Source organism: Anopheles marshallii, chromosome X, assembly GCF_943734725.1.
Source record: "Anopheles marshallii chromosome X, idAnoMarsDA_429_01, whole genome shotgun sequence".
NCBI classification, from domain to species: Eukaryota; Metazoa; Arthropoda; class Insecta; order Diptera; family Culicidae; genus Anopheles; species Anopheles marshallii.
Genome location: NC_071325.1, coordinates 2,602,611 through 2,627,011, shown reverse-complemented (window position 1 = coordinate 2,627,011; position 24,401 = coordinate 2,602,611). Strand labels below are relative to the sequence as shown.

The window sequence follows — 24,401 nt, the reverse complement described above, 5'->3', positions numbered from 1 at the left end:
TACATAGGAACATATCGTTTTCATTTACAAATACTGGAATAGAATCGAGAATTCCGCTTGTTGGTGGTTGGAACTTCCATCACTGCTACATAGGCACGTTAATTCGCACGGCAAGCTTAATTTGGTATCGTACATCCATACCTTCAGCCATCTACAAGACGAAGATCTGTTTAGATGGTATCGTGCTAGAAGCTCAATAAAGTTAGAATAACAATTATCTCCAATCACCCCGTTACGTTACATCAATCAGATTACGTTTAATGTGGTTTCGCTCGGTTATGCTAATTCCGTACACATCCGCTCAGTGATATCCCGTGCTTCTCGTGCTTTGTGTGATGTACATACGATGGCGATGTGTGCAATCGAACCGGTAAGTGTCATTGAATAGCGAGAGAGCAATTCGTGTGGTTTTCCTTTGGATTTAGTTAAACAGTCCATCACTGGACGGTGCAGGCGTAATGGTTCGCTTCCGTGCTTTCCATCTCCTGCATGATTTGTGCCGAACGTATCGATTTTATGTGCTCAGCTTCCTCCATCCAGTGTACGATCCGTTGCCGCAGCTGTTTCTTTTGCGAAGGCGCAATGTCCTGGTGCAGTACCGGTATGAGCAAACCGAGTGCGGTTGTGTAACCGTCCAGTGCGACATCCAACCTGTCTTCGGACGCATCCTTATCTGCATCCCGCGCAATCTTGAGCCCTTGGGCAATGGTTTCAAAATCACGTGCCAGCTCCGCTAACCCCGGTTCTGGTGTGCTCGCCTCTGCTCCGCTAGCGTTACGCGCACCTGAAATGCCCTGGGAAGGCGGCTCGGCCTTTTTCGTTTCGGGTGGTTTCGTATTTAGTGACGTTGTCGCTTGGTGCTGTTGTTGTTGCTCCATCGTCTGACTGTTGGCGTAAATGTGCTGCTTGAGCGTTTCCGCACGGTGCAGGTACGTTAAGACGCGTTGCCTCAGATGCTGCCTTTTGGTCGGATCAGATTCGGCGCGCGTTATCGGTACAAAGTACTGAAGGCCCTGACAATAGGCACGGTAGGCAGCACCCAGCTCCTGTCGCTGTTCCTTCTCGATCGCACGGTTTATCAATGCAATCGCTTTTTCCAGATTTTCTTCACACGCAATGTGGGCCAGATCAAGGTACGGATCGTCGAAAAATTTTTCGAACGTGATGCGGCGGGCCGGATCACGCTGCAGCAGGCTGGTGAGTAGCTGGCGGCAATCCGACGAAATAGCCGGACGACCCGGTATGGTGATCGGATCGTTCCGATGGATACGACCGGCCAGCTCGTGCAGACTGGTCGAACTGTACGGTGCCTTGCCGAACAGACACTCGTACAGAATCACGCCCACGCTCCACAAGTCGGCCGCCGGGCCGTAGGAGGTGTTTAGCAATATTTCCGGCGCCATGTACAACGGAGACCCTTTCACGGTCGTGTTCTCCTGGTTAAGCTTCAGTCTCTGGGCAAAACCAAAATCGCCTACCTTCAGCGTGTACGTGCCAGACTCTTTCGTGAGCAGCAGGTTGGCCGGTTTCAGGTCCAGATGGCTCACATCATTCTGGCGCATATAGCGCAAGGCAAGGGCCAGCTGCTGCAGGAACCGTCGACAGGTGCCTTCGTCCAGCGTGCGATTCTGCTTGATGTACGACGACAGGTTGCCGGCATTGCAGTACTCCATCAGTATGTAAATGTTTTCATCGTCCCAGAGAAAGTCACGCATTTCAACTATGTGCCGGTGCTTTAGCCTCTTCAGCAAGCTTATTTCACTAATTATATTATCCATAGCCGAATGTGAGAGTTTACTTTTTGCCATCACCTTCACCGCTAGAATCTCGTTCGTAGTCTACGGCGAACGAAATACAGGAGTTGAATGCATTTAATTATAAAGGCAAACCATTGTAAAACGATGATTTGCGCGAAAGCATACCTTTTTCATGGCTCGGTACACGATTGCGTACGTTCCGCTACCGAGCCGCTCAAGCAGCTTGTATTCAGTAATTTTTGTTTCACTCATCGCCCCGTTCCGTTCCTGGTTAGGTTGTACGTTAATAAATATCTACTCCACTAGCATCACAAGGTAAAAAGTAATATTATTTTAAAATCCTACTGGTATCACAATGTTTGCATTGGTAAAAGCTATATTGTAACCAAAGGCTAAGAATGTGTTGTCTGCACAAACACACGCACACGTACAAGTAAACCATTCGCAGTTGACAGCTGATTTGGCCCCCATAAACATTCACAAGGTGCATGCAAGGAAGGTAGTCTTGCGTCAAGATACATAAATTTCCCCGTTGCGACAATCGTTTCCTTGAATTATTGGGCATATTTTATTCGAATCTATTTACAATATGAGTTAAAAAACCGTGTATTATTTGTTATTTCAGTTCGTATAAGTTAGTAAAACAATTTGTCTGGTTTAACTTGTCTCCTATGCTTTATTGATCATATCTATAGCCCAATGTTAATGGAAATACGGGAAACAACCACCAGTGCGTTTTGCAACGCCTTTCCATTAGCACAATAGTAGTAACAGGTAATTTTATTCTTTTAAAACCTTATCTCACTCCGATCAACAAAGGTCGATACAGCACTAAGGCATCTTGACGGACTGCTAATTTGATTTTTGTATCATCTTTTTGAAAGAGACACACACGGTGGAACGAAAATGCTCTCGAATCTCTCTGCCGTTAAATTTTGTCCGCGTGACGGTTCTAAACCAATACACGCGAAGAGAGGGCGCAGGATGGCAGGTTTTCCTGTGAAGTTCTTTTTTAGGTTTTGTAGCTTATAGCCCTATATAGCTTTTGTTGTTTCCAAACGAGGTTGCACTCTAAACATACGCCGCTCTACAGGAAATGACTAAATAACATATAGATTCGTTACGCTAAACTAGTACATGCTTTGTGCAATGGTTTCGTAGTGTGCTGGCCTGGCAAACAAAACGGCGGGGCCCGTTGCACCAGTTCGCTTTGTAAAAAAGTCGAGCGAATTGGCAACACCAGCTAATGGCACTTATCCGATTGACGATTCGTACACTCATTCGCTAGATTAAAAAGACATACATAAGCGCACCCACACACTCGTGTACTCTGGCGGCCGTGGCGGGAGGAATTTCGGTGTTATTGTCTTGCCAGCCTTATTAAGGTTTTGCTTGCAATGCTTTCTATCGTAGAATATTCGAATTCTAATTCGCGGTGTACCGAATTTCGCCGCCATTGGCGTTCCCAAACAAAGGTAGTGCGCGATGTACGTTATGAAGAGAGAGACATTACCGAGCCCGGTCGGAGTCCCTGATGTGTATGATATCCCGGAGTAGATGCTTGATGTGATCGTACGTAGCAAAGCTGATACCTACAGCTATCGGCCCCTTGATCCAGTTCATACTCAAGCCTTTGTAAAAGCCGCCGATAAGTCCTTCCTCCCTATGATTGGATTTAAAATTCAGGTAAGTATGATGTCGCACTCTGGTACTCCCGGAGTAATGTGAGATACCTGTATATTTTGATCAGTGTCCTGCCGATGGTAAGATACTGATCGGCGCACTGAGCCGTCACACCGGTGGTTTGCATCCGCCGTCTCACGATGTCTAGCGGGTAGCTAGACGACTGACCAATGACGCCCGCTACCGCACCGAACGTGAGCGATATCACAGTGTTGGGAGATTTATCTCCCGTCCTTTCTGCAAATGAAGTTAGCAAGGGGAACATTATTAAACAACACAACACAAAAATCGCACAACTAAACACCACTGTTTCACTTACTGTAGTATTCGTTCTTGAGTGTGTCGTACGTGAAAAACGATGTACCGGCGTACGGTATAACACCGAGTATAGTCGCCCAGTAGCCACGATATAACGTTCGCGGACCCTCACACTGCCAGATCTTTACAAACACTTCCCGCAGCGTCTTGTACCCTGAGTACTTGTCCGTGACGGCCATCCGGGCACGGGCCAGATCGAGCGGATACGTCAGCGACTGGGATGTGATCCCCGCTAGCGAACCCGCCATGAAACGGCGTACCTCCGTGCTGGAATGTGTAAACAATTTTCCCCATTAGCATGATCAGAACCGGCACTAACAGCGAAGTGCCAATCAACCTACTCTCTGTGAAGATCGACCTGCAGTATCTTCTTCCATTGCTCGTGGGCCGTAAACTGGATGGCCGAGTAGGGAATAATGCGTGCCATGGTTGCTGAGTTACCACGCCACAGTGCCAGGAAACCTTCGCGGACGTACGTATTTCGTAGGAATCCGAGCGCTGCCCGGAACGTGTACGGGACGTCTTTGCTGGGAAATAAATGGTACAATGAAACAAAAAGAAGGTGAATGTGATGCTAATGTTTTGCTTAGGTTATGCTTAGAATGGAGAACAATTTTGGTTTAAAGGTTCATATAAATTCACGACTCTGACTCTGATTCGTCCAAAACTACAACCTATGCTCGCTTTGAAAGCAATAACCGGATCTAACTTACTTGATTTGGAAGTTGATCTTCGTACGATCGAGCGGTGCGATAGTGGTTTTTGCCAGCGCACCCGCTGTCGCACCGGCAACCAGACTTGTCAGCACTACATCCCGGTTGTTTAGATTACTGGGCCGAACTGGTACCGTTTCCGATGGTTGTCGATTATTCGTTGACATGTCTGGAAGGAAGAATGGTTGTGTGTTTTAAAAAAGCATGTTGTCTACTGCGCTACCATGTTATCTAAAATCCTGCACGGGCCAGTTTCGCCGTCAACCCTATCCCGCCATACTCGGCGCTTGGCCATCTTGATTGCATGCATTAGACGATTGATTGCGGCTTTTGTGCGGGGATTGGATTTTGCTTTGATAGAAGAAGCACAACACTGTACATGAAAGATTTGCCGCAGATAAGGCAGGGGCTAGCTGATCAGAGTCCCTTCCAGTGATCAAATCAGGCGTATGCTCACCTCGCACCGCATCCGCTGCTGCCCAAGGACTGCTGCCAGCGTGTTGACGGGCGGGAAGCAGTTCGCCACTGAGCGTAGTGGCACGCATGCAAAACTAAAACTTTAAACACTCTAAACAAAATAAACACAAATGGAAATCTCCAAAAACAAGGTGTCCTAAAAAGGAAGCATAACAAGCAGGACGTTAGTATAGGGAACGTTTTGTAACATGTTGATGTTTGTTTACCTGTATAAAAATATATGTTGATCAGATAGCAGCTTCACAGCATCGTCGGGATGGAGTGGTTCATTCTCCCGGCTGGACGTGAACGATCGGGCTGTGGTTCTGTTCGATGCATCGAGCAAAACACAATCCCCTCGTGAAAGTTTACTACCACTGCGGGACAGGTGGTTTGGGTAGAATAAACCAGTTTCCTAAATGAGCTCCGGTACGAATTGGTGGTCGGACGTTTTACAGCGCTTCAGTTCCTGCCACCGATTGAATCTACAAGGTGAAATGGAAATAAATAAATAAAAAAAAACAACCATTAAAAAAAATTGAAACCGGATTCAGACCATCTCTTGTGCGGGAATGCATGAGGTATGGCGCATTTTTATGAGTGTGTATTCTATATAATGGGGAAGAAAAATACCAAGCCAACGGCCTCACGACCCTGATATCAACAAAGATACATAAAAACGCCGTTGTCCCGCTAGTGCTGCGCCCTTTCCCAGTTGAAGGGTTTCCTCATGGCACGTGCGAGTATGTGTGTGTGCGAGGGGGGAGGGAGGGGGGGGGGGGGGGGGTGGATGACTGGCCAAGCATACACTAACAGGGGGTAACGGTCATATTTCGTCAACGCAGATTACGATACCGCAAAACCATCGTAACCGTCGCGTCATTCGGCGAAGGTCAAATTCCATTTCCTTCCAACCTGACTTCTCAAGCTTGAAATCTTTATATATGTGTGTTTATGTGTCGCAAACACACATATACATTCACAGAGATGTATTAATGTAACATAGTAGAAATATTTTTACGCACGCATCAGTGCGTCTCCAGGGTTGAAGAAGATGTTGCAGTTGGGGGGCATATGTTGTTACGTTGTTGTTTTCTCCAGCCGCGCGAAACTAATACGAAACGCGTGTGTGCCGTGGTGATGTACGATACATTGCCACACATACGAAACAGGTTATAAATAGCATCAATAATAAAGAATTATGCTCATCATACCAGTAAACAACGCAAACTGGTTGATCACATTTTGCAAAAGCACTTTGTCCACTACTCTACATCGCACCAGAATTTCCAACTAGGTTAATCCAGTCGCATTTCCATGAGATTATCGATCAAAGAATGAAGGAAATATCTATTTAATGCGCTTCGGTTGGGTGGCATCTTCTCTTATGGGACTCACTGCAAGCAATAGCACCCACTCATTCAATTCCTCCGCTTTTCGAGGTCGCAAAACGTTGATTACATAAAGCCATCGGTAGGCAGCAGGATAAAAAGGTGCAATAAAGTAGTAAAACATTAGCTTAACAAAACGCACACGTACAGCGCATATGGTACTGAAACGTTACATACGCACCTTTAAACTAGGGACAATATTATCGTACTAGTTCGGTAAAAGAAGAAATATTTCTTCTTCGAACTAAAAGCACGAAAACAGGGGAAAAATCGTTGAGGAATCCCGCGCACTACTTTGGATGCTGCTATCAATGCCGGCCACTTGACACACTCTAACGTGTAGTGCGCGACACGCGTTATCCGCGTTGTTATCAGTGACCACACATACACGAGCACATTCACATTCACAGACGAAATAGGCAATACAGCGAAAACTGTTCATTACCTCCAGGCAGAACTGTGCGTTACGGTGTCCTCGCTCAGGAAAAGTTCCCTTTCATGGGGTCACTGTTACACGCATCCCATGTAAACTTTGCTCCGCCGGTGGGTGTTAAAGATTTGCTTAATGAATAAGCTGCTGATGGCTCGGAATGTTTTAGAAACAATCCGCAACCGAAACCTGTTCTTTGCGTTGCGGGACCGATGTAGGGAACTGTTGCTGCACAACACCACCGGGCACGGTTACGGAGAGTAAAACACACTTGGTTAAAACCAATCAGTCAGCTTGCCAGCCCATCGTTCCGTAAACAGTAAACAACACACGTCAATCAACGCGCGACCCTTTTCCGGAATTATTATAGTGCCGTGTTGGTGCTGCCGTTACCGAGCGCTTCAAGGCGATGTTGGATGTGTGTGCTGGCCGTGGATTTTGCTCTACCGAATGGGAAGAAAACGTAAATAGAAACCGTCCTACCCGTACCGTACTGCTGCTATCCTTTCCAATCGTCGGACTGTGCTGTTTCGACCGACCTTCCTACCTTGACAGCTGATTTTGACAGATCTGGCGCGTGCGTTGCTGTGTTTGCATGTAGGCGAACCGCGTTCCAAGTGTTGCATAAAACCCGCCAATTATCAATGCCGAACATAATTTCTATGTTTAATCGCTACCCATTTTTATATATTCTCATACATGGCACCCAAAACATGACAGCGAGTGCATTCTATTGCACTATACGAGAACAAAAACGTTTTAATTAACAAAACAACTGCTTCGTGTGGTCCAGACTGGCGCCGTGATTCTTTTACTGCGGTTTGTCCTGTTGTTCATTCGGATCGGTTTTATTCGTAACACGTTGCCACATAGCTTTAGCTGCCTGTATTCGTTACAAATAAAAGGGAATCATGTTAAAATTCGTAATGGAGGCATGACATACATTTACTTACGATCACGACCGGTAGATCTTTACGCTCTTGATCGGAGACGAGTGCTCTGTTATGCTGCAGCGAATCCCACGCCCAGTGAAGACCGATCAGCGACGGAATCATCACGATCGCCACCAGATTGCGCGATACGAACATCTTTACCTTCTGCATGGCTGCTGCAATCAGCCGGCTCTTGGAGGGAACAGTTGAATTTTCAACCTAAACGATTAAGTTACACCTGTTATTGAGCAAAAGACATGTTTTATTACCTGTAAAGCAAATTATAAAGCTTTCTTCCATATAAACACTTTTAACGAATTTCACAATACTGTAGCTACTAACTTTTCAACTCACTTGCGCGTTGTAGCACGTCTATGAAGGGAAGGATGGTTGAATGCAGTGGCCCAGAATTTCGAGTTGATCTGTAGAATACTTCGACCCGCCCTAAAGGTGCCAGGCTACATGCCCCGTGATGTTTTATTCCTTTTCCTTCCCGCTTTCTGGTGCTGGCCAATTCTTTCCAGTCTTTTGTTTACTTTAGATGTTCCGCTATTTCCAGCGCCTGTTTGACATTGATAGTCGGTTGACGTTTCGGGTCGAAACAAAAAGCGTGAGCGTATAACCACGCATTGCAGGCTTCAACGCTTCACTTGGGTTGATTTTCGATTCAAATTTTCACAATTTACGTTATTTTTTATCTGTTATCTATTTTGGTCAAATAAAAAAATACATTTAGAAAATTTTGTGTTATATTGATATCTGATTGCTTCCTTTATTTCACATCGCACATTTAACATCTTTTCCTTAGGAAAAAGTTTACTGTTCTATAATTCTCGATTTCCAACTTCGAAATTCGATATCAATTGCAAATAATAGGCGCTCAAATCAACAATACTTCAATTTCAATACCCTCATTAACCTATCATTCCATTTTTGATGTGCGGGACTCTTCATGATAAGGCATGTTTGCAGAATACAGCACAATAATACGAATATATCGAAACTGGACGAAGTTGTTGGGAGTGATAGAGACTTGCAATTTGCTCTGATTTGAAGTAACACTTCTACACGGCAAGGGTTGAAGCGAATCGCATACAATTGCAAAAGGTTTATTGTATTCATCATATTCATTACAAAGTCAAAGAAAAGACAGATATCAACAGTTACTTAGCTTACATTTTATTTACATAACAATCGTACACTGGAACATCTTACATCCTCATAAATGCTTCGCATCAAACTGAGAATACGATTTTAATACGAATTAATGGCGGTTTAGAGAACCATCCAATCAACGTCGAGCGGCACGTATTACGATCATGTTGTTATACTTTCAAGACCGAACCGAAATGTATTATTAAAATGGCTAGAATTTACAGAAGCAACAGGCACCCCTTCCATTCGATTCATGCGGGTTGTGGAGGTGAAAAATATAAACATCCATCCACGTGAGCCCAAATTCGCTACATGGTTGCCTGACAAAACCGCCAATGCTGGTCAGTGTGTGCGTGCGTTTGTATGATACCACCACTACCGACGCACTGTCGCGTACGCACACGCGCGACCGCTCGGCACACAAAACCGGACCGAGCTGGAATGCGCTCCGTACGCGTGACGTTTCGTGCGAGGCCGTCAACAGATGACTGTTCTCGTACGCGGATGGGTGCCACTGCTGTTGATATCATCTTGCCGACTCGAGCACGGTACCTATCAACTGCTGGTCAGATAATCGACACACCGCGGATCGTTATCGTCGTGCCTTATCGCGGGGAAGCTGTGCGTACCGTATCTTATCGTGACGCCGTGACACAGTGATTGAGTGTTCGGTGCGTGCGCGTGTGTGTATGTGTTTACGTGCAGAGATTGAAGAGGCCCTATCTAAACACCAGTGGTCCAGAAGCGGCGACCATCCATCAATCAACATTCGGGCGAGATACGGACCTGTAATTACAGTAAAACGCCGACCACCAGGTATTTCAAGTTTCAAGTCTTCTGGTATTTATTGTCGGACGTAAATGTCTCATTGTGCCATTATCATTAAGAAAGCGAAGCGCCGTAGCTACCAGTCCACGGAGGCGCCAGCTATCGCTCTCGAGGGTAGATATTAATTTGCAAAATCGGAAAAGATTCAATTTCTCGGAAAAAGTTTACGAATTGGGTTTTGTGTACGTCGATGAGGTAGCCGTTCCCCCAACCGAGGGATGATGTCACCAGCTGATGATTTCTCATCGTTTTTCTCATTAAGTAAATGTGTGTATCTAGCGGGAGGTTCACACACGAAATGCACCAGGGGGAAACATCAGTAAAGGAAAGGGGATCGTGGAAAAAAAAAACCCATCATAAAATAAATACCCCGACTCCGGTTGAGGTTGACACCATAGCGGCGCACTCACACTCACCAACACAAACACACACACTCCGGTGCGAATGCCACCACCGGTCACGAAGTATCAAATGGCGACCGAAACCGTGCAACAATCTAACATCCGGAAAGGACGGACGAAGAATCAGCGGCATTCGCCATTTTGCCCTCTGGTCCACGAAATAGACTCAATCGAGGCTGGAGCTATTCTGGCCCCCGGGCAAGCATTCAATTTTGCTTGCTACATTGAAGCTAGTACCAATTCCTAGCTGCTTCCAATTTGGCATCTCAGTATGCAAAAAAAAACAAAAACGAAATGCGCGCTACTCCGTTAGCACCTTCCCGTTATTGATTACACACGGTCCGGAGTTCATCGTAGCGTTTGCCCTGGTCTGTGCCCATTCCGCATATCATGCAGGCTCCAAAAGCTGCGCAAAATCGCACTACCGCACATGCCTGTTTATCGTACTCTCTCTTTCCTGCTGTTCTTGCCAGCCGACTCCGTACCGTGCGGAGCTGGGAGTTGAAGTGATCCTCTGGTTCGTGTCCCAAATTCAAGTGGTTATGGCAGGGAATGGCAATGCCGTCGGCCAACGCTCAATTGCTGTGCAATCGTTTGAAGATTAAATTATAGTTTATAAAGCGTCCAGATTTATGGGGTTATGATGAAGATGCCCGAGACGACCTATAGACGAAACATCAATGGACATAAATCTCGATTGAATGGAGTGGAGTCCGTTCTGCAGCTCTACTTTTTTTTTTAAATAATCACCCACTGAGGTCACGTTTGTCATGTATAATGATTTACTAGACTAATGTTTAACACGTTACTGTAAATTTAATAAGACTTGTCTACGGGCGAGACAATGATGTATAGTCTAGTAAAGCATTTTTAACACTATATAGGACTTAAATTATCATATTGAAAGTAGTGAGTATCTGTATTTCTTTTAATAGCCTTGTACAAGTCGTGTACAATGTCATTATGTCGAGTAGCGTATCCGTTGCCTGAATATGTTTGAGCCTTCACTAAAATGAAAATATTCCATCAGTCCGTTAAATTCTCATGCCATTGTCGTTAGACGTTCATTCGATCCATAACGCGTGTTGCTGTAGTCAAGCCTGAAAAACGTTCTTTGCCGGGAGGGGAGCCTACTCACATTAATGTTAATGCGTTCTAGTACAGCAGAAGAATGGAAGTATAGAAAATTGCAGGCGTAATATGAATGCTTGAAGTTCGTGATCAGTCATCCGAAAAATAAGCAAACATTAATGCCAGATAAGGCAGAAGAGGCGATGGTTTGTTGCTGTACATCAAGAGATCGTAAAACGTCTGCATGTTCTATTCGCTTGTTGCTGGTAGAGGTAAACTAGTGTTGTGTTCAATGAATCATTCGAGAAGAATCATTCACTTTACTCTTAAATGAGAAGTCAGTAATTAACTCTATGAAGATATCTGAAGAGATACTAAAGGATGAATCCTCAGAGCAGTTGCGAATCATGGAGTTCGAGGGGGAGATACAGGACGGACCAGCTCAGAGGAGGAGGTCCTAAATCGTTGATGATTCAAGAATCATAGAGCGTTCATGAGTCTTTGGAATAGAGATTCAGATTCATTCATTCAGTTCAAAGATTCATTCAGATACACTAAGCTGCATCAGTTTCACCCAGCGCTACTGTGCACACCTTGGAACTTTTGTAGACCAAACACACTTATTCAGAAAGGTGAACGATTGGTGTTGTATCCAATATTAGACAGATTTGATTTCGCTCCACCACAGTCAGGTTTCTCACCCCTGCTACACCTTCATCCGGGTCCGTCCATCCACTGGCAGGTTTGACTCTGCGCACCACCGGTGTAGATGTTTTGAAGGTTATGAGCTGCAACAGCACACGACCCCCGTTTCTGCGCCATCGTATCCGGAGAGCGTGAGCCATTTTTGTGTGTGTTTCTTTTTTTTCTTCGATGGGGCTGACTTTGATACACCCCTGTTGTTTTGTTATTTCCCCATTTGTTGTGCGCTTTATACATTTGTACACGGAATCGGTGCTGTATGCTACAATCGGCACACAACAGCAACAACGAAATCCATCCAGTACTGGGCCATCATACGGGTGAGCACACTGTCAGGCTGCAGCAGGCGTCGCAAATGTTTTCCTCACTCAACAAAATAACACGCGAATATTGCGCTAAAAACATAACATGCTGTTCGGGTTACGGGTTTTATCGCATTCTACCATACGCGCATCCGTTATTGAACGCCATCTTACCGTCCAAAAAAAAAATGAAGGTTTCCCGCCATTAGGATCCGCTGGAATGGGCAGGAGTTAATCGGTCATGTGTGTGTGTGTGTTTTTTTTTGTTGTTGTTGCGGTGCACCACGGAACGATACCTGCCGACGTACTGTTTTGTATTTCAGCATTAGTTGGTGTTGCATTTTCCACACGCACTCAACCGCCAAATCAGCGCTACATTTTCCCTGCATTTTTCATTTCGCCTTTTGTTGTTGATGTTGTTGTTCCAAAACCACGTGGCGGAGGTGGAATGGATAATGGCACGGTTTGCCGTGCCGGTTTTGGAACACCGGCCCCGTAACTGCATCCGACACGCTTAACTCTTTCTCACTGTAGCAACAACAACAGCAAAAGACAACAACCCCACCGAGAATGTTTGATGAATGATGAAAGGGAGAGAAAGAAAAGGGAACAACACGTACAATCCGACTACGGACAGCGTGTGTTAAGTACTACCGAATTCAGCCACCATGCCCCGGTATGGCACTGTGGGGCGGCACGCGGTACAACTACTCCACAACCGCACACATACACCAAACCGGGCGAGCGCATCGTTGGAATGAAACAATAAACAAACAGGGCAGGAAAAGGGCAGTAGGGAAATTTAATCGGCATCTACGCGTTAGTCGATGATCGCAGGCAACCTCGTGAGCGTGTCGTGGTTTTAAGCAGCAACCCAGTAGGGTAAAGGGTTTTTTGGCCGGATAAAATTTTGCAAACATTTTACCAGAAAGTGTGTAGGTGTGCGGCGCGGATGTGCTCGCGGTGTGTCTTGTAAAGGCAGGCAGGAAATAAGTCTGGTGAACATCCGGACGTTAACCGTTTGCCTGGGAGTAAGTTACGGGCAGTGGGGTGCATCATTCAGTGCGTTCCTGAGGTTTTGCCCCAGCGGGCTCCACACTCGCTCTTCCCGGAGTAGTCTTTTCTGGATTGTTTTGTGTTTTTTTTTTGTCAAGAATTTTTTCAATTCTTCATCAACTTTAACGCGGCATGCTTTGAGAAGAGGTTGTAATCCTTATGTTCCATGTACACGTTTTATCAATCCATTAGCAATGGCACACAGCTGCTGATATTCGACTCCAACGCACTGCCCCCGGCCCAACCGTACATCGACCGAGTGTGGCATAGATAAACGGGTGCGCCCTTGATTAGTATAAGGCGGTACGGTTTGTGGAATTACCGTGTACCAGATACATTACATATAACGAGCTACCAGTTGGCAACATGTATCGGCGAGGTACGTACAATAGGCGTGGAACGTGTATAGGAGTGAAACCGTGTAATGTTGGTACATCCACGATATAGTTTAAAAAAAAGATGTGCGCTATTCCGTTGCGTACAAGCGCGATAGTACGCGGAACGCATCCATTTAAATCCCTTCACAACTGACGGCGATCAATTGCGGTAGGTTGTTCATTGTTATTTCCTTGTGCTTTGCTTTCGTTTCCGGTCCATGGCGATGGCAACGCAGTGAGCTACCAGGATAGTGACGAACCGGACGAACCCAGCGAATACCGCCACCGGGACGAGTGCTACGATGTGCTGTACGATCTGAGCGACTTTCGTGATGTGATAGAGCCCAACGGCACGTGGAATCGTACCTCCGCCTCCCCCACCTCCTCCTACCTTGCCGTGCACGAACGTTTGCGACAGCCATCCCTCGGTGCCCGGTACGGGGACGACTACGGTGACGGGGACGACAGTACGGACGTGCAGGACGGGATGGACGAACGGGACAGCATCTATCTGGATGCGGTGTCCGTGTACTCCGATGCGACGAATCGCAAATCGTTACACCTTTCCCGCCAGACGGTGTACCATTCGGCGGAGGATGTCCGGTTCGGGTCGGTAGACTCCGGCAGCGGTTCCGGTGGGGAGCGTCGGATTGGCAGCGGTGGCGAGGATGGTGCCGCACTACGGATGACCACCGAGGCGCTGCTGCAGGATTCGCGTGCCAACGGTGGGTTGGCCAATCTGCCGTACGTACCCCGGCCCGGTGCAAACAACGGCGCGAAGGGTTTCATCAGCGGTATCCTAAAGCCGACCGTCCTCAGCACCGAGTACAACGAAAAGGTGCCTAGCGCTAGTACTAGTTACTCTAGCTACCTCCCTTATCGTAATGATTATCAACACGGTTCTGAGCATGACAGTACCAAACAGATAGTTACCTATACGCTGTGGAAGTCTAGGGTAAACGTATCATTATTACATTTTAAACAAGTCTTTTAGTCTAATGGCGCTCGGCTTTGTCTGCTCTACACTGGCGTTCTAGCTATCACTGCTCTGTACGTTATCTTTCCTCTTCGGGATGGCTGTACGGGTAATCGCTCTATCTCTGTTCCTAACATCCACGCGGTTCATGCTGTCGCTGGCCAGACTCTAAAACATGCACTAGAGATTGTGATAATTTTAATGAATGTTAATTCCATAACTCCAATTTATTATTCAAACTCACCTACCTTGTCGTAATCTGTTCTAATCATCTAACCAAGCAAGATACCTTTTGTTCGTTCAAATACACGCGCTCGTGCATCCACCATTATCATGCACACGCACACTATCCAGAATCACCGCAATCACTGCTCCGATTGCAAAAGGTCAAACTGTTTGCGATTACATTTGGCAACCCGACAACTTGTACGGTGCCCGGACCTGCTACAGCGACAGGTTGGCGTCCGGTCTCACAGTGGTAAAGCCGTTAACGTCTTGGTTAGACACAGGTTTCATCCATCAACCGGACACGATTCCCCGTGGTGCCGGACGGTGGTCTCCTGATGATGACCCCTAGCACGCACGCTCCCGTTTTGTATTCCCTGGAGGTGTACGTTAAACGTTGCTCCTGCTTTGCTGATCGGTGAGTGTGTGTGAGACGCTCGGCTCCACACAATCCTGTTGCCTCTCTCGCTCACTATCACGGTCTCTCCCGGCTTGTAAAATTTCACCACGATACACAGCAGATGGAGCACACAGCATCTCACAAATCTGATGGGAATGAGAAAGCGATAGCGTGCGAGAGAATGCACGGGTGTAGGAGATTATGGCAAGGCCATAATACTAAGAAAATTCCATTTCAAGGACAAATGCACACGTCCGGGCAATGGGATGGTGTCAAAAATATGGACGGTACACCACGTTTCCCGTCGCACTCAGGCGATGTAAAATGTTTGCACGCTGCTCCGTCTCACTAGTGCTGAGCGAAGCAGATTCCGGAGTGTGTTGAATGTGTGTCGGCCGTCACTGGTGCGAGCGCTACACTGTATCTGTAGCCGTCCGGTGCTCGTGCAGTAATGGTGGACGGAAACGATCTTACAGCGTCTACGGCAACGGTGACGACGACCGAGAACCTGCCGGAGGTGAAGGAATTGGAACACATCGAACCGAAGCCGATCGTACCAGCAGGACCACCGAACAGAGCCCATGTGAGAGCGTGCAGGTGTTTTAATTGATAGTGTCAGTGGTGTAGTATAGTCGGTAACGCTCGGCGTAACCACAGGCCCGATATGGGATCATATGTGTTGACTGGCCGCAAGACTGTGACTGTGACTAAGGCCTGCCAGTGGCCACGGCAAACCAATCCCGATAGTGGATAGAGTGGAACAACAAGTGTTAGTGCTTCCACTGACAGCTTCTAGTCGAGCGTTGGATGATAGTGTGAAAGGATGTGAAGCGTTACCCGCGTTTTCGGACATCTGCAGAGAGGAGAAGCAGACAACAAGCTTATTAGGTTTAGATGTTTGCTAACCTGCTCCTGTAACTACTGCTGCCTACTAAGATACTACTATCAAATGCACCCGAATCGCTCGCTATCGGTAACAATTTGCAAAAGTGAACCACCGACCATCAACGTCCATCAACAACGATCGCTGTGTGTCTGCGGGCACGGTGACTTTGTGTGCCTAATTAGCACTCTTTAACATATGGTTCACCTTCAGTAGCAGCCAGCATCCAAATCCCACGTACGATAATTGCCCTGGTGCACGATAAAGCTCCCTCTTATTTTAACAGTAACACGAAGGGATTGATTTGAATTTTAGGATGGAGAGGGAAGCTACACGTATTCTTCGCAAAGCAGTAGTTGCACACGAAGGTGGTACTTTTTTTTTGCACTGCCAGACGGTAATGAGTCAGATCGTGACGCGACGTACTCGCATGCTGCTGGGATGGGCATTTACCACCCGCCGATTCGGGATTGCCCAGTCCATCGGCTCCCCCCAAGCCCTACCTCACACACTTTCAAGCATCAAGCTCGAACGCACCGCGGTGGCAGTCGGATGTCACGTTTCGAATACAGTAGCTCGGGCTATTATTTTTTTTGGCAGTGACGACGGTTGATCGTAAAATAGAAAAGTAACATTCACACCAATGTCAAGATTTGCTGCCGTACACGCGCACGCTTTGGACGAATTTTTGACAGCGTGCCGTGCAGAAGCGGAAGCAAGCGGACGTTGCGAAGTTTGACCGCGGAAATAGAGGGAGAAACAAAAACCAAGATAAGACGTGAGCTAAAACAACAAATCTGCATGATGATCTATCCCGCGGTGCGTTGGGATATTCGTTTTGCTGTGTTTATGTACATACGGGCTCTAGTTGAACCGCAAACGCGTGCGTGTTAGACGTGGTGGAAGTTCCGACGGGTGCCGAGGCAGCAAACGAGGCATCGAAGTCATCCAACGGAGTTGGGTGTGGGAAGGAAGCGGAACGGTGCCGGATCCAACGGATAGTGTGCAATGTGCAGAACCTGTCGCCGAGTGCACGGCAACTGCGGTGGGGTAGGACAACTACACTGTCCCCGGCTGTTTGGCGAGGACAGCTTTTCGCTTATTTTTAGACCATCCACACCACACCGCAAAACCTCGATCATTCATCGTATACGCGCGATCGCACACGCCTATGTGTGTCTGTTTATGTATGTGTGTTTGTGTGTGTGTGTGCGCCAGTAAATATCTTCCTGTCGCGGTGTATAACTGGCAGCTTCAATATGCTAAAATATAGTACCCTTGCTTCCATCAACCCAAGATCAACCGGCGCACATATGGGCATGTTCAGCGCAATCATCAGCTTCGCCGAAACCGACACGTCTCTGGTGGAGATATAATGTGTAGAAGTGTTTCCATTCACTGACAGTGTGTATGGATTGTTGAAAAGAAGGCCTTATATTGCAATCCATGGCAAGTGAACGAAACGGACATCGGTAGGTTAAGAATACGCGATAAGAAGAACATCCTTTCGGAATGGCATCCATGTGATAGAAGTCATAAGAATGGTACTCTACGGAGGCATGCTACCCCAACTGTGTGTGTGTGTGTGTTTTGTTGGGCTGCTTATATTGCTGCTCCACCAATCGTTAACGGACTGTGAAATGGGGATCTGAACAAAGAATAGACCTACTCAATGGGAACTTGTGATAGCGTCTTATTTCTGGGACTGCTAGTACTGATGCACTCTGACAGCAGGCAAGGCGGGAAAAGATTAAACGTACAAAAGTAATCGTTGTTTTGCTCCCCCTTCTTCGTATTAACATACCCCAAGTTAACCTTATTCATTTGCCGATAACATTGCTCAGTAACCTACAACTAACAAGTGGCGAACGCCTTACGAATGCATTCTTTACTATACTAATTTATACAATCGTGGAGGTAACCCAGATATAGTATACTGAATTTGCGCAATCTAATGTCCAGTAACGCTAACGTGTATGTGCACGCGTTTTCTGCTTCTCTCTTCCACTTGGTGTCGCGATAACGATGCCGCTGGTACAGACATGGAAGTACTTCCAGGATCAGCGACGCATCGTCGACTACGTGCTCGCCTTCAATGGTGAGGATGAAGATGTCGAAGCGAAACAGAAGCGCACCATCTACCAGCGGAACCTAGAAAATGAAGGGCTACAGATTGAGATGGAAAACTGCCAACGGATCCATTTCGTCAAGATACACGTGCCGGAGAACGTGCTGTCCCACTACTGCGAGATCATGAAGATGCAGATGCCGATGAAGAAGCTGGACAATCAGGACAAGATCATAATGCGCGATTTCAGCATCCAGAGCACGCTGGTGCGGTTGTTCCGGCGGCCGATCTTCAACTTTGTCATTATCGACCGGCAAAAGTTCGCACCGCCGGAGTATCGGTTGATGTACGAGTATTCGCGCGAAAAGCCATACCTGTTCAACGACAAGGAGCCAAACTTCTTCACGCCGAGCATACGGATTGCGGTGGCCCACTTCATACTGGAGCGCACGTACTTCAGCGAGGCGGTGGAGGAGAAGAAAGACATCGGCATCCGGCGGCTGATGGAGGACCAGGTGTATCTGGATGCGTACCCGCTGCACGACGGGTGTACGGATCTGAAGTCGAGCTGCCAGCGTGCACTGCTGCTGGAAGAGTGGGCATCGATCAGCAAATGGATCAAACATCAGCCGCTCGACCACATCAAGGAGTACTTCGGTGTGAAGATAGCGATGTACTTTGCGTGGCTCGGGTTCTACACGCACATGCTGATACCCGCATCGGTTGTTGGGTTGATATGCTTCTTCTACGGTCTGCTTACGTACCCGGCCAATCGCATCAGCCAGGAGATCTGTGGCGACAATTCGACCATCATGTGCCCGCAGTGCGACAAGTACTGTGACTACTGGTACCTGAATACGACCTGCACCATCTCCAAGCTGGCGCACATCTTCGACAATGAGATGACGATCGTGTTTTCTATATTTATGTCCGTTTGGGGTAGGTCTGCAACAACCAACAGCAGCATTGCCTTGCCTAATCGATGTATTCTTTTCTCCTTTTTTTCGCAACGTAGCAACGCTTTACCTTGAGATGTGGAAACGATACTCGTCCAAGATACAGCATCGTTGGGGTATTACTGAATATTGCTCGCTGGCAGAGCCACCGCGACCTCAATATCTTTCCCGGTTGAAGAATATTAAGAAGATGATGTTTAACATTGCCACCGGTGCGCAGGAACCGTCGCCACCGTTTTGGACTAAGAAGTTCCCTAGCTTCGTTTACAGTTACTCTGTGATTTTCCTATTTGTACGTATAATCCCACATCAGCCATATCTCAAATTTGCCGAACTAAAACTAATGCTTTGCTAATTTGTATTATTGCAGATTTTACTTACTATAGCTGCTGTCTTCGGTATCGTAGTTTACCGCATGTCATTGATGACCTCGAAAAATATATACGGCGACGGTGGATCGGTGTCGGGGAAGCTGATCATCTTCCCAGCCACGACGGCCGCCATTAATCTGCTCGCGTCAACCGCACTCACCTACGCCTATCAGTACGTAGCGGAGTACATGACGAACGTGGAGTATCGGCGCACGCAAACCGAGTACAACGAAAGCCTCAACCTAAAGATCTACCTGTTTGAGTTCGTGAATTACTACAGCTCGATCTTCTACATCGCGTTCATGAAGGGAAAGTTCCCGGGATATCCGGCGAAGTACAACCGGATACTGGGACTCCGCCAGGAGGAGTGTAGCCCGGGCGGTTGCCTGATGGAGCTCTGCATCCAGCTCGCCATCATTATGGTCGGCAAACAGGCGATCGGTGCAATTACGGAAATATTGATACCGTTTCTGGTGCAGAAGTTTAAAGAGTTCCGCAGCGTGCTCGGTATCGAAGCGGGCAATAGTGAGAATGGCGAACGGTTGATCTGCTGCAACCAGTGGACGAAAGATTTTAATCTCATCAACTGGCATGATCGCAGCCTGTTCAACGAGTACTTGAAAATGGGTAAGGCTTAGCTGTTATGGGATCTTTGGTAAAACATCTCACCATACTGCTTGGTTAACTCCTCTGTTTGCAGTTATACAGTACGGTTTTATCACGATATTTGTTGTCGCATTCCCGTTGGCTCCATTCTTTGCCCTGCTGAACAATGTGTTTGAAACACGGCTGGATGCTAAAAAGTTCCTGCTCTACTACAAACGGGCCGTACCGCAGCGGGTGCGCGATCTTGGCATCTGGTACAACATTATGCACGTGGTTGGAAAGGTTGCCGTCATATCGAGTGTAAGTGAGAGGGGTTTTTTTTTGTATCGACGCAACTCTCCCATCTAACCACTATGTTCGCTATTTTGCAGGCCTTTATCATAGCATTTTCCTCCAACTTCATCCCACGGCTAATGTACATGAATGTCGTCAATACGGATACGGGTACGGATGAGGGTTTCGTCAACCACACGCTCGCCTCCTTTAACGTGTCGCACTTTGAAGCGAACGCAGCACCGGAAAATAGCTCCTTCTCGAATATAACCATTTGCCGATATTCGGAGTATCGAAACCCACCGGAGGATCAGTATCCGTACAAGCGACCAGGCATCTACTGGCATATTCTAGCGATTCGGCTTACGTTCGTTGTCATTTATCAGAATTTGGTGAGCTTCGTGCAGATCGTTGTTGCGTGGGCGATACCCGACGTACCGACCCGGCTGCAGGATCAGATCAAGCGAGAGCAGTACCTCACGAACGAGTACATCATTGAGCAGGAAAAGCTAAAGATGGCACTGTCCGGCAATGGTACGGGTGGCAGCGGTACCGGTGCGTACACCCAGAACGGTTATCTCGCATCGGAGGATAGCAGCCCGGATGATGAAAAGCTAAACTACGGCTCGATCGCGGACGACAATGAGTACCCGTTGCGAATGCAGACCGATGACTGCGAACCGTACGAAACGTACGGTATAGTGACGTCGCGCGTGTAGGCGTTAGGGTGGAGTGCAGTATCCGCACCCTATCGCGGCACTGATCAAATTACGCACACTCGCTGTTACGGCAGTTACCTAACACACATACGGTTTTTTTGGTTTCTTTTCGCTTACCTTTTAAGCTCCGATGACCTCCTAACGAAAAAAAAAACACGCCTAACTCACCACGGGCACGTATATTTACCTGCGTGCATGCCTCTTTACATCGTGTTACATCTATTTCTCGCGGGAATCTATCCCATGCAAATGAACAATTTTTAAGGAACAAATTAAATATGTGTAAATAATTCATAATATGCTCTGTCTATGTCTGTATGATAGTGAGATTCCGAAACGTACCTCTAGGGAGGCAGGTGTACGGCTTGTGCAGTTGTAGAAACGAAATTTAATACGCCAACAGCGGTCGCGCTCCCACCAATCAGGATAGATTAATGGCAATGAAGGTTGATTAGCTTCGATCGGCTACAAATAAAGCATCCCGGGCAGGGTTTAGTGTCAGTTTAGATCGAATGTATCATAGTGGCTATGGCGGAACACAAGGAACGACACATTTTACATCTTCCAGCAAGGGAAGCTAAGCAATTTATAGATTCCTTCGACACCGTTCTACTCGATTGTGATGGTATATGCTAATGATGAGAAGAGGGGTGTTTCTGTGTAGAGTAAAAGCGCTAACAACACTACCTGTGCTCTATTTCAAAACCAGGTGTTCTCTGGACCGTGTTCGAACAGATAGAGGGTGCCGGTGCAGCGCTGCAGCTATTTAGGGAACACGGCAAACGTGTCAAGTTCATCACCAACAACAGTGTACGACCGTTTGCGAGCTACCAACAGCAATTGCACGCACTGGGAGTTGATGTGATGGAAGCGGACATTATACACCCGGCACGCTCTATCGTGCAATATCTAAAGTCGCAACAATTCGAAGGCTTAATCTACTGTCTCGGTACGGAGAACTTCAAAGCTACCTTGCGGCAGGCCGGATTTCAGCTAATCGATGGCCCGGCACAACCGCTGCCGGAATCGTTCCATCAGATTATTGCCACCGTGCACGATGGGGCACCGGTCAGGGCGGTCATCGTGGACATTGACTTTAACGCCAACTATCCGAAGCTGATGCGGGCCGAGATGTATCTAAAGCGTTCGGCGAATTGTTTACTGATAGCGGGTGCCTCCGACAGGACGATTCACGTGCGGGATGGCTGCGAAATCATTGGGCCGGGATGCTTTGTGGAGATATTGGAGCAAGCTGTTGGCAGGCGAGCAGTTTTGCTCGGTAAGCCCGGTTACCATCTGCGGGCTGGGGTTGTACAGGAGTACGGGTTGGAACAACCGGCACGGACATTGCTGGTTGGTGATATGCTGGAGCAAGATATGGCGTTTGGATCGTTGTGTGGATTCCAGAAGTTGCTAGTCCTGTCCGGAGGTACAACAAAGGCACAGATGCTGCAGGCATGCAACACACTGCAGGAACCAGACTGTTACGCCGATAGTTTGGCTGATTTCGTCCGCTTGTTTGAGAGAATAAACGATTTATAGGAAAATAGAGAGAAAGGGGAATAAATCGTTCGGCAAGTTAAATTTCAAACGGTGTTGGTCAATTTCGACTAAGAACAGACACACCTTCATCGTGCTTCGGTTTGACGTACACACACGCACCGTAATGTTGTCATAACAAACACCCTGGCAGGGTTGGATATCTTTTTATTGGTGCATTTGTTTTGTAGGGGGGCAGCATGCAAAGAAACTAATCTCCCCCACGAACGTTTCGAACTCTGGTCAGCTACTCCCGCGTTACGATAAAATACATTTCGCGATACTTTTGCGATGAAGTAGAGACGGTGCAGTTGTAATCTACCACAGCACAAGTTGATATCACGCGGTTGTGCCCAGACTCCAAGTTCTGGGGCGTTGTTTTTGGCAATGTTGCAGGCAGCACTGGTGTACGTGTGCTTCGGTGCATTATTGGCGGTGTGCGGTGGTAATGGAATGACGCACCAGCAGAATGAACCACCGGACGTGAATGTAACCGTGGCGAAGATGATCAGTGCGCTGTCAGCCTACAGGAACGTGAATTTCACGGAGCATCATTTGGACCGTGGGCAGCGGATAGTGGCACGGAAAGGGGTAAGCAATGATGTGGCAACGGTGCTAAAAGGTTCCGTCGCGGATCAGCTAGCATCCGCTGGTGATGGGGCAAATGCCGCAGCACCCAGCAACAACACGACAGGTAGCAGCAACGTACCAGCCACGCAGACAAACGTTACCACCACCACAACGATGGCGTCGAGCGCAACGAACGGTTCCACCATACCCACAATCAGTGCGAACGCATCCTCAACCACTGCGAGTTCAGCAAAACCATCGTCCCCACCACAATCAAAACCACCCGGCAGTACCAACGCAACAACGACCCAGCAGACATCCGCGACAAGCAGTAGTAACACCACCAGAAGCACTACCACCACCACCACCACCACCACCACAACGACGACAACAACAACAACTACAACGTCCACCACTACGAAACCTCCAAAGAAGCCAAAGATCACCTACTCGATCGACGATGAACCGAAACTGCTCCAGGCGGCCAAACCGGGCTACGGTACGCCCTACGATCCGGTGGACAGCAGTGGGCGACTCCGCGTCGACGAACCGCTCGCCCAGTTCTCGCAAGAGTATCTTCCGTCCGGGTTCGGTGGTGGTGCCGGTGGTGGTCCCGGAGAGCCGCCCAACTCTCGCCGGGAGTACATTGTCCCGATCGTGACGCTGATCTTCGCCATTCCGCTGCTTCTAGGGCTGTTTCTTCTCTCATATCGGCGCGCCAAAGAGTTCTGGCTGACGCGCCATTACCGGCGGATGGACTTTCTCATCGACGGCATGTACAACTACTGAAACCGGCGCGCGGGAGGTGTTGTGCCGCCAATTTCTGCTTCCTTCCAACGGAACCGTACGGTAAAGCGATAAAGTGCCTTCTTACCTCACAACCGGATAGGATACCGCGATGTAAATGCCTGACCGAACACGCGCAAAGTGTTCCGGCCAGTGTGATCTAAACACATACCACACCTTATATACGCTCACGTAAAACTACCGCTAAAATGCTAACCGCTTTTCCCCATGGTAGGCAAAATTCCTCAGTAGCTGTGGTTCGTTTGTCCGTAAACGTTAGATACAAAAAAAAAATAACAGCCCCATTTAAGTAGTGCAGCTAGTGCATATACTGATGGGTTAGTAAGTAGTAGGTTCAAAATTACTAAAAGAGAAACACCCACATTCTATCGGTCTAGTGACATTTAGGGAAGCGAAACGTTAAAAAGTAGCGAAAGATAGTTAAAACACAAGAGTA

The 24,401-nt window shown here is 47.5% G+C and overlaps 6 protein-coding genes across 6 annotated transcripts; 3 read left to right on the top strand and 3 right to left on the bottom strand.

The window, feature by feature from the left end:
• Window positions 1–437: 437 nt before the first annotated feature.
• Window positions 438–2,009, bottom strand: LOC128712085 (serine/threonine-protein kinase ULK3). Its single transcript, XM_053806984.1, has 2 exons — window positions 1,923–2,009; window positions 438–1,838 (listed from the first exon to the last, which is right to left on the bottom strand). The coding sequence occupies exons 1-2, from the start codon at window positions 2,007–2,009 to the stop codon at window positions 438–440; spliced, it is 1,488 nt and encodes a 495-aa protein (XP_053662959.1).
• Window positions 2,010–3,266: 1,257 nt separating this feature from the next.
• LOC128719088 (mitochondrial coenzyme A transporter SLC25A42) lies at window positions 3,267–5,016 on the bottom strand. Its single transcript, XM_053812712.1, has 6 exons — window positions 4,929–5,016; window positions 4,472–4,640; window positions 4,100–4,285; window positions 3,760–4,025; window positions 3,491–3,677; window positions 3,267–3,420 (listed from the first exon to the last, which is right to left on the bottom strand). The coding sequence occupies exons 1-6, from the start codon at window positions 5,014–5,016 to the stop codon at window positions 3,267–3,269; spliced, it is 1,050 nt and encodes a 349-aa protein (XP_053668687.1).
• A 2,543-nt stretch (window positions 5,017–7,559) lies between these two features.
• On the bottom strand, window positions 7,560–7,851 carry LOC128712009 (uncharacterized). The gene is made up of 2 exons (XM_053806906.1): window positions 7,702–7,851; window positions 7,560–7,631 (listed from the first exon to the last, which is right to left on the bottom strand). The coding sequence occupies exons 1-2, from the start codon at window positions 7,849–7,851 to the stop codon at window positions 7,560–7,562; spliced, it is 222 nt and encodes a 73-aa protein (XP_053662881.1).
• A 5,710-nt stretch (window positions 7,852–13,561) lies between these two features.
• On the top strand, window positions 13,562–21,049 carry LOC128719649 (anoctamin-4). The gene is made up of 7 exons (XM_053813280.1): window positions 13,562–13,574; window positions 13,809–14,527; window positions 18,097–19,063; window positions 19,140–19,372; window positions 19,451–20,078; window positions 20,152–20,357; window positions 20,429–21,049. The coding sequence occupies exons 1-7, from the start codon at window positions 13,562–13,564 to the stop codon at window positions 21,047–21,049; spliced, it is 3,387 nt and encodes a 1,128-aa protein (XP_053669255.1).
• A 528-nt stretch (window positions 21,050–21,577) lies between these two features.
• On the top strand, window positions 21,578–22,591 carry LOC128719109 (uncharacterized). Its single transcript, XM_053812735.1, has 2 exons — window positions 21,578–21,674; window positions 21,759–22,591. Exons 1-2 carry the CDS (start codon window positions 21,578–21,580, stop codon window positions 22,589–22,591), a joined length of 930 nt encoding a protein of 309 aa, XP_053668710.1.
• A 384-nt stretch (window positions 22,592–22,975) lies between these two features.
• Window positions 22,976–23,947, top strand: LOC128709676 (putative protein TPRXL). The gene has a single exon (XM_053804689.1). It carries the CDS (start codon window positions 22,976–22,978, stop codon window positions 23,945–23,947), a length of 972 nt encoding a protein of 323 aa, XP_053660664.1.
• Window positions 23,948–24,401: the final 454 nt, after the last annotated feature.

Excerpts from the sequence above, each read along its gene's own strand:
- LOC128719109 (XM_053812735.1), top strand. The coding sequence starts at position 21,578 with ATGGCGGAACACAAGGAACGACACATTTTACATCTTCCAGCAAGGGAA. Across the intron at positions 21,675-21,758 it reads CGTTCTACTCGATTGTGATG|GTGTTCTCTGGACCGTGTTC; the intron begins GTATATGCTAAT and ends TTTCAAAACCAG.
- LOC128712085 (XM_053806984.1), bottom strand. The coding sequence starts at position 2,009 with ATGAGTGAAACAAAAATTACTGAATACAAGCTGCTTGAGCGGCTCGGT. Across the intron at positions 1,839-1,922 it reads TGTACCGAGCCATGAAAAAG|ACTACGAACGAGATTCTAGC; the intron begins GTATGCTTTCGC and ends CGTTCGCCGTAG.
- LOC128719649 (XM_053813280.1), top strand. Across the intron at positions 14,528-18,096 it reads ATACGCTGTGGAAGTCTAGG|ACATGGAAGTACTTCCAGGA; the intron begins GTAAACGTATCA and ends CCGCTGGTACAG. Across the intron at positions 19,064-19,139 it reads TATATTTATGTCCGTTTGGG|CAACGCTTTACCTTGAGATG; the intron begins GTAGGTCTGCAA and ends TTCGCAACGTAG.
- LOC128709676 (XM_053804689.1), top strand. The coding sequence starts at position 22,976 with ATGTTGCAGGCAGCACTGGTGTACGTGTGCTTCGGTGCATTATTGGCG.
- LOC128719088 (XM_053812712.1), bottom strand. The coding sequence starts at position 5,016 with ATGCGTGCCACTACGCTCAGTGGCGAACTGCTTCCCGCCCGTCAACAC. Across the intron at positions 4,641-4,928 it reads AGCAGCGGATGCGGTGCGAG|ACATGTCAACGAATAATCGA; the intron begins GTGAGCATACGC and ends TCTTCCTTCCAG. Across the intron at positions 4,286-4,471 it reads AAGATCAACTTCCAAATCAA|CAAAGACGTCCCGTACACGT; the intron begins GTAAGTTAGATC and ends TTTATTTCCCAG.
- LOC128712009 (XM_053806906.1), bottom strand. The coding sequence starts at position 7,851 with ATGCAGAAGGTAAAGATGTTCGTATCGCGCAATCTGGTGGCGATCGTG. Across the intron at positions 7,632-7,701 it reads AAGATCTACCGGTCGTGATC|GCAGCTAAAGCTATGTGGCA; the intron begins GTAAGTAAATGT and ends TAACGAATACAG.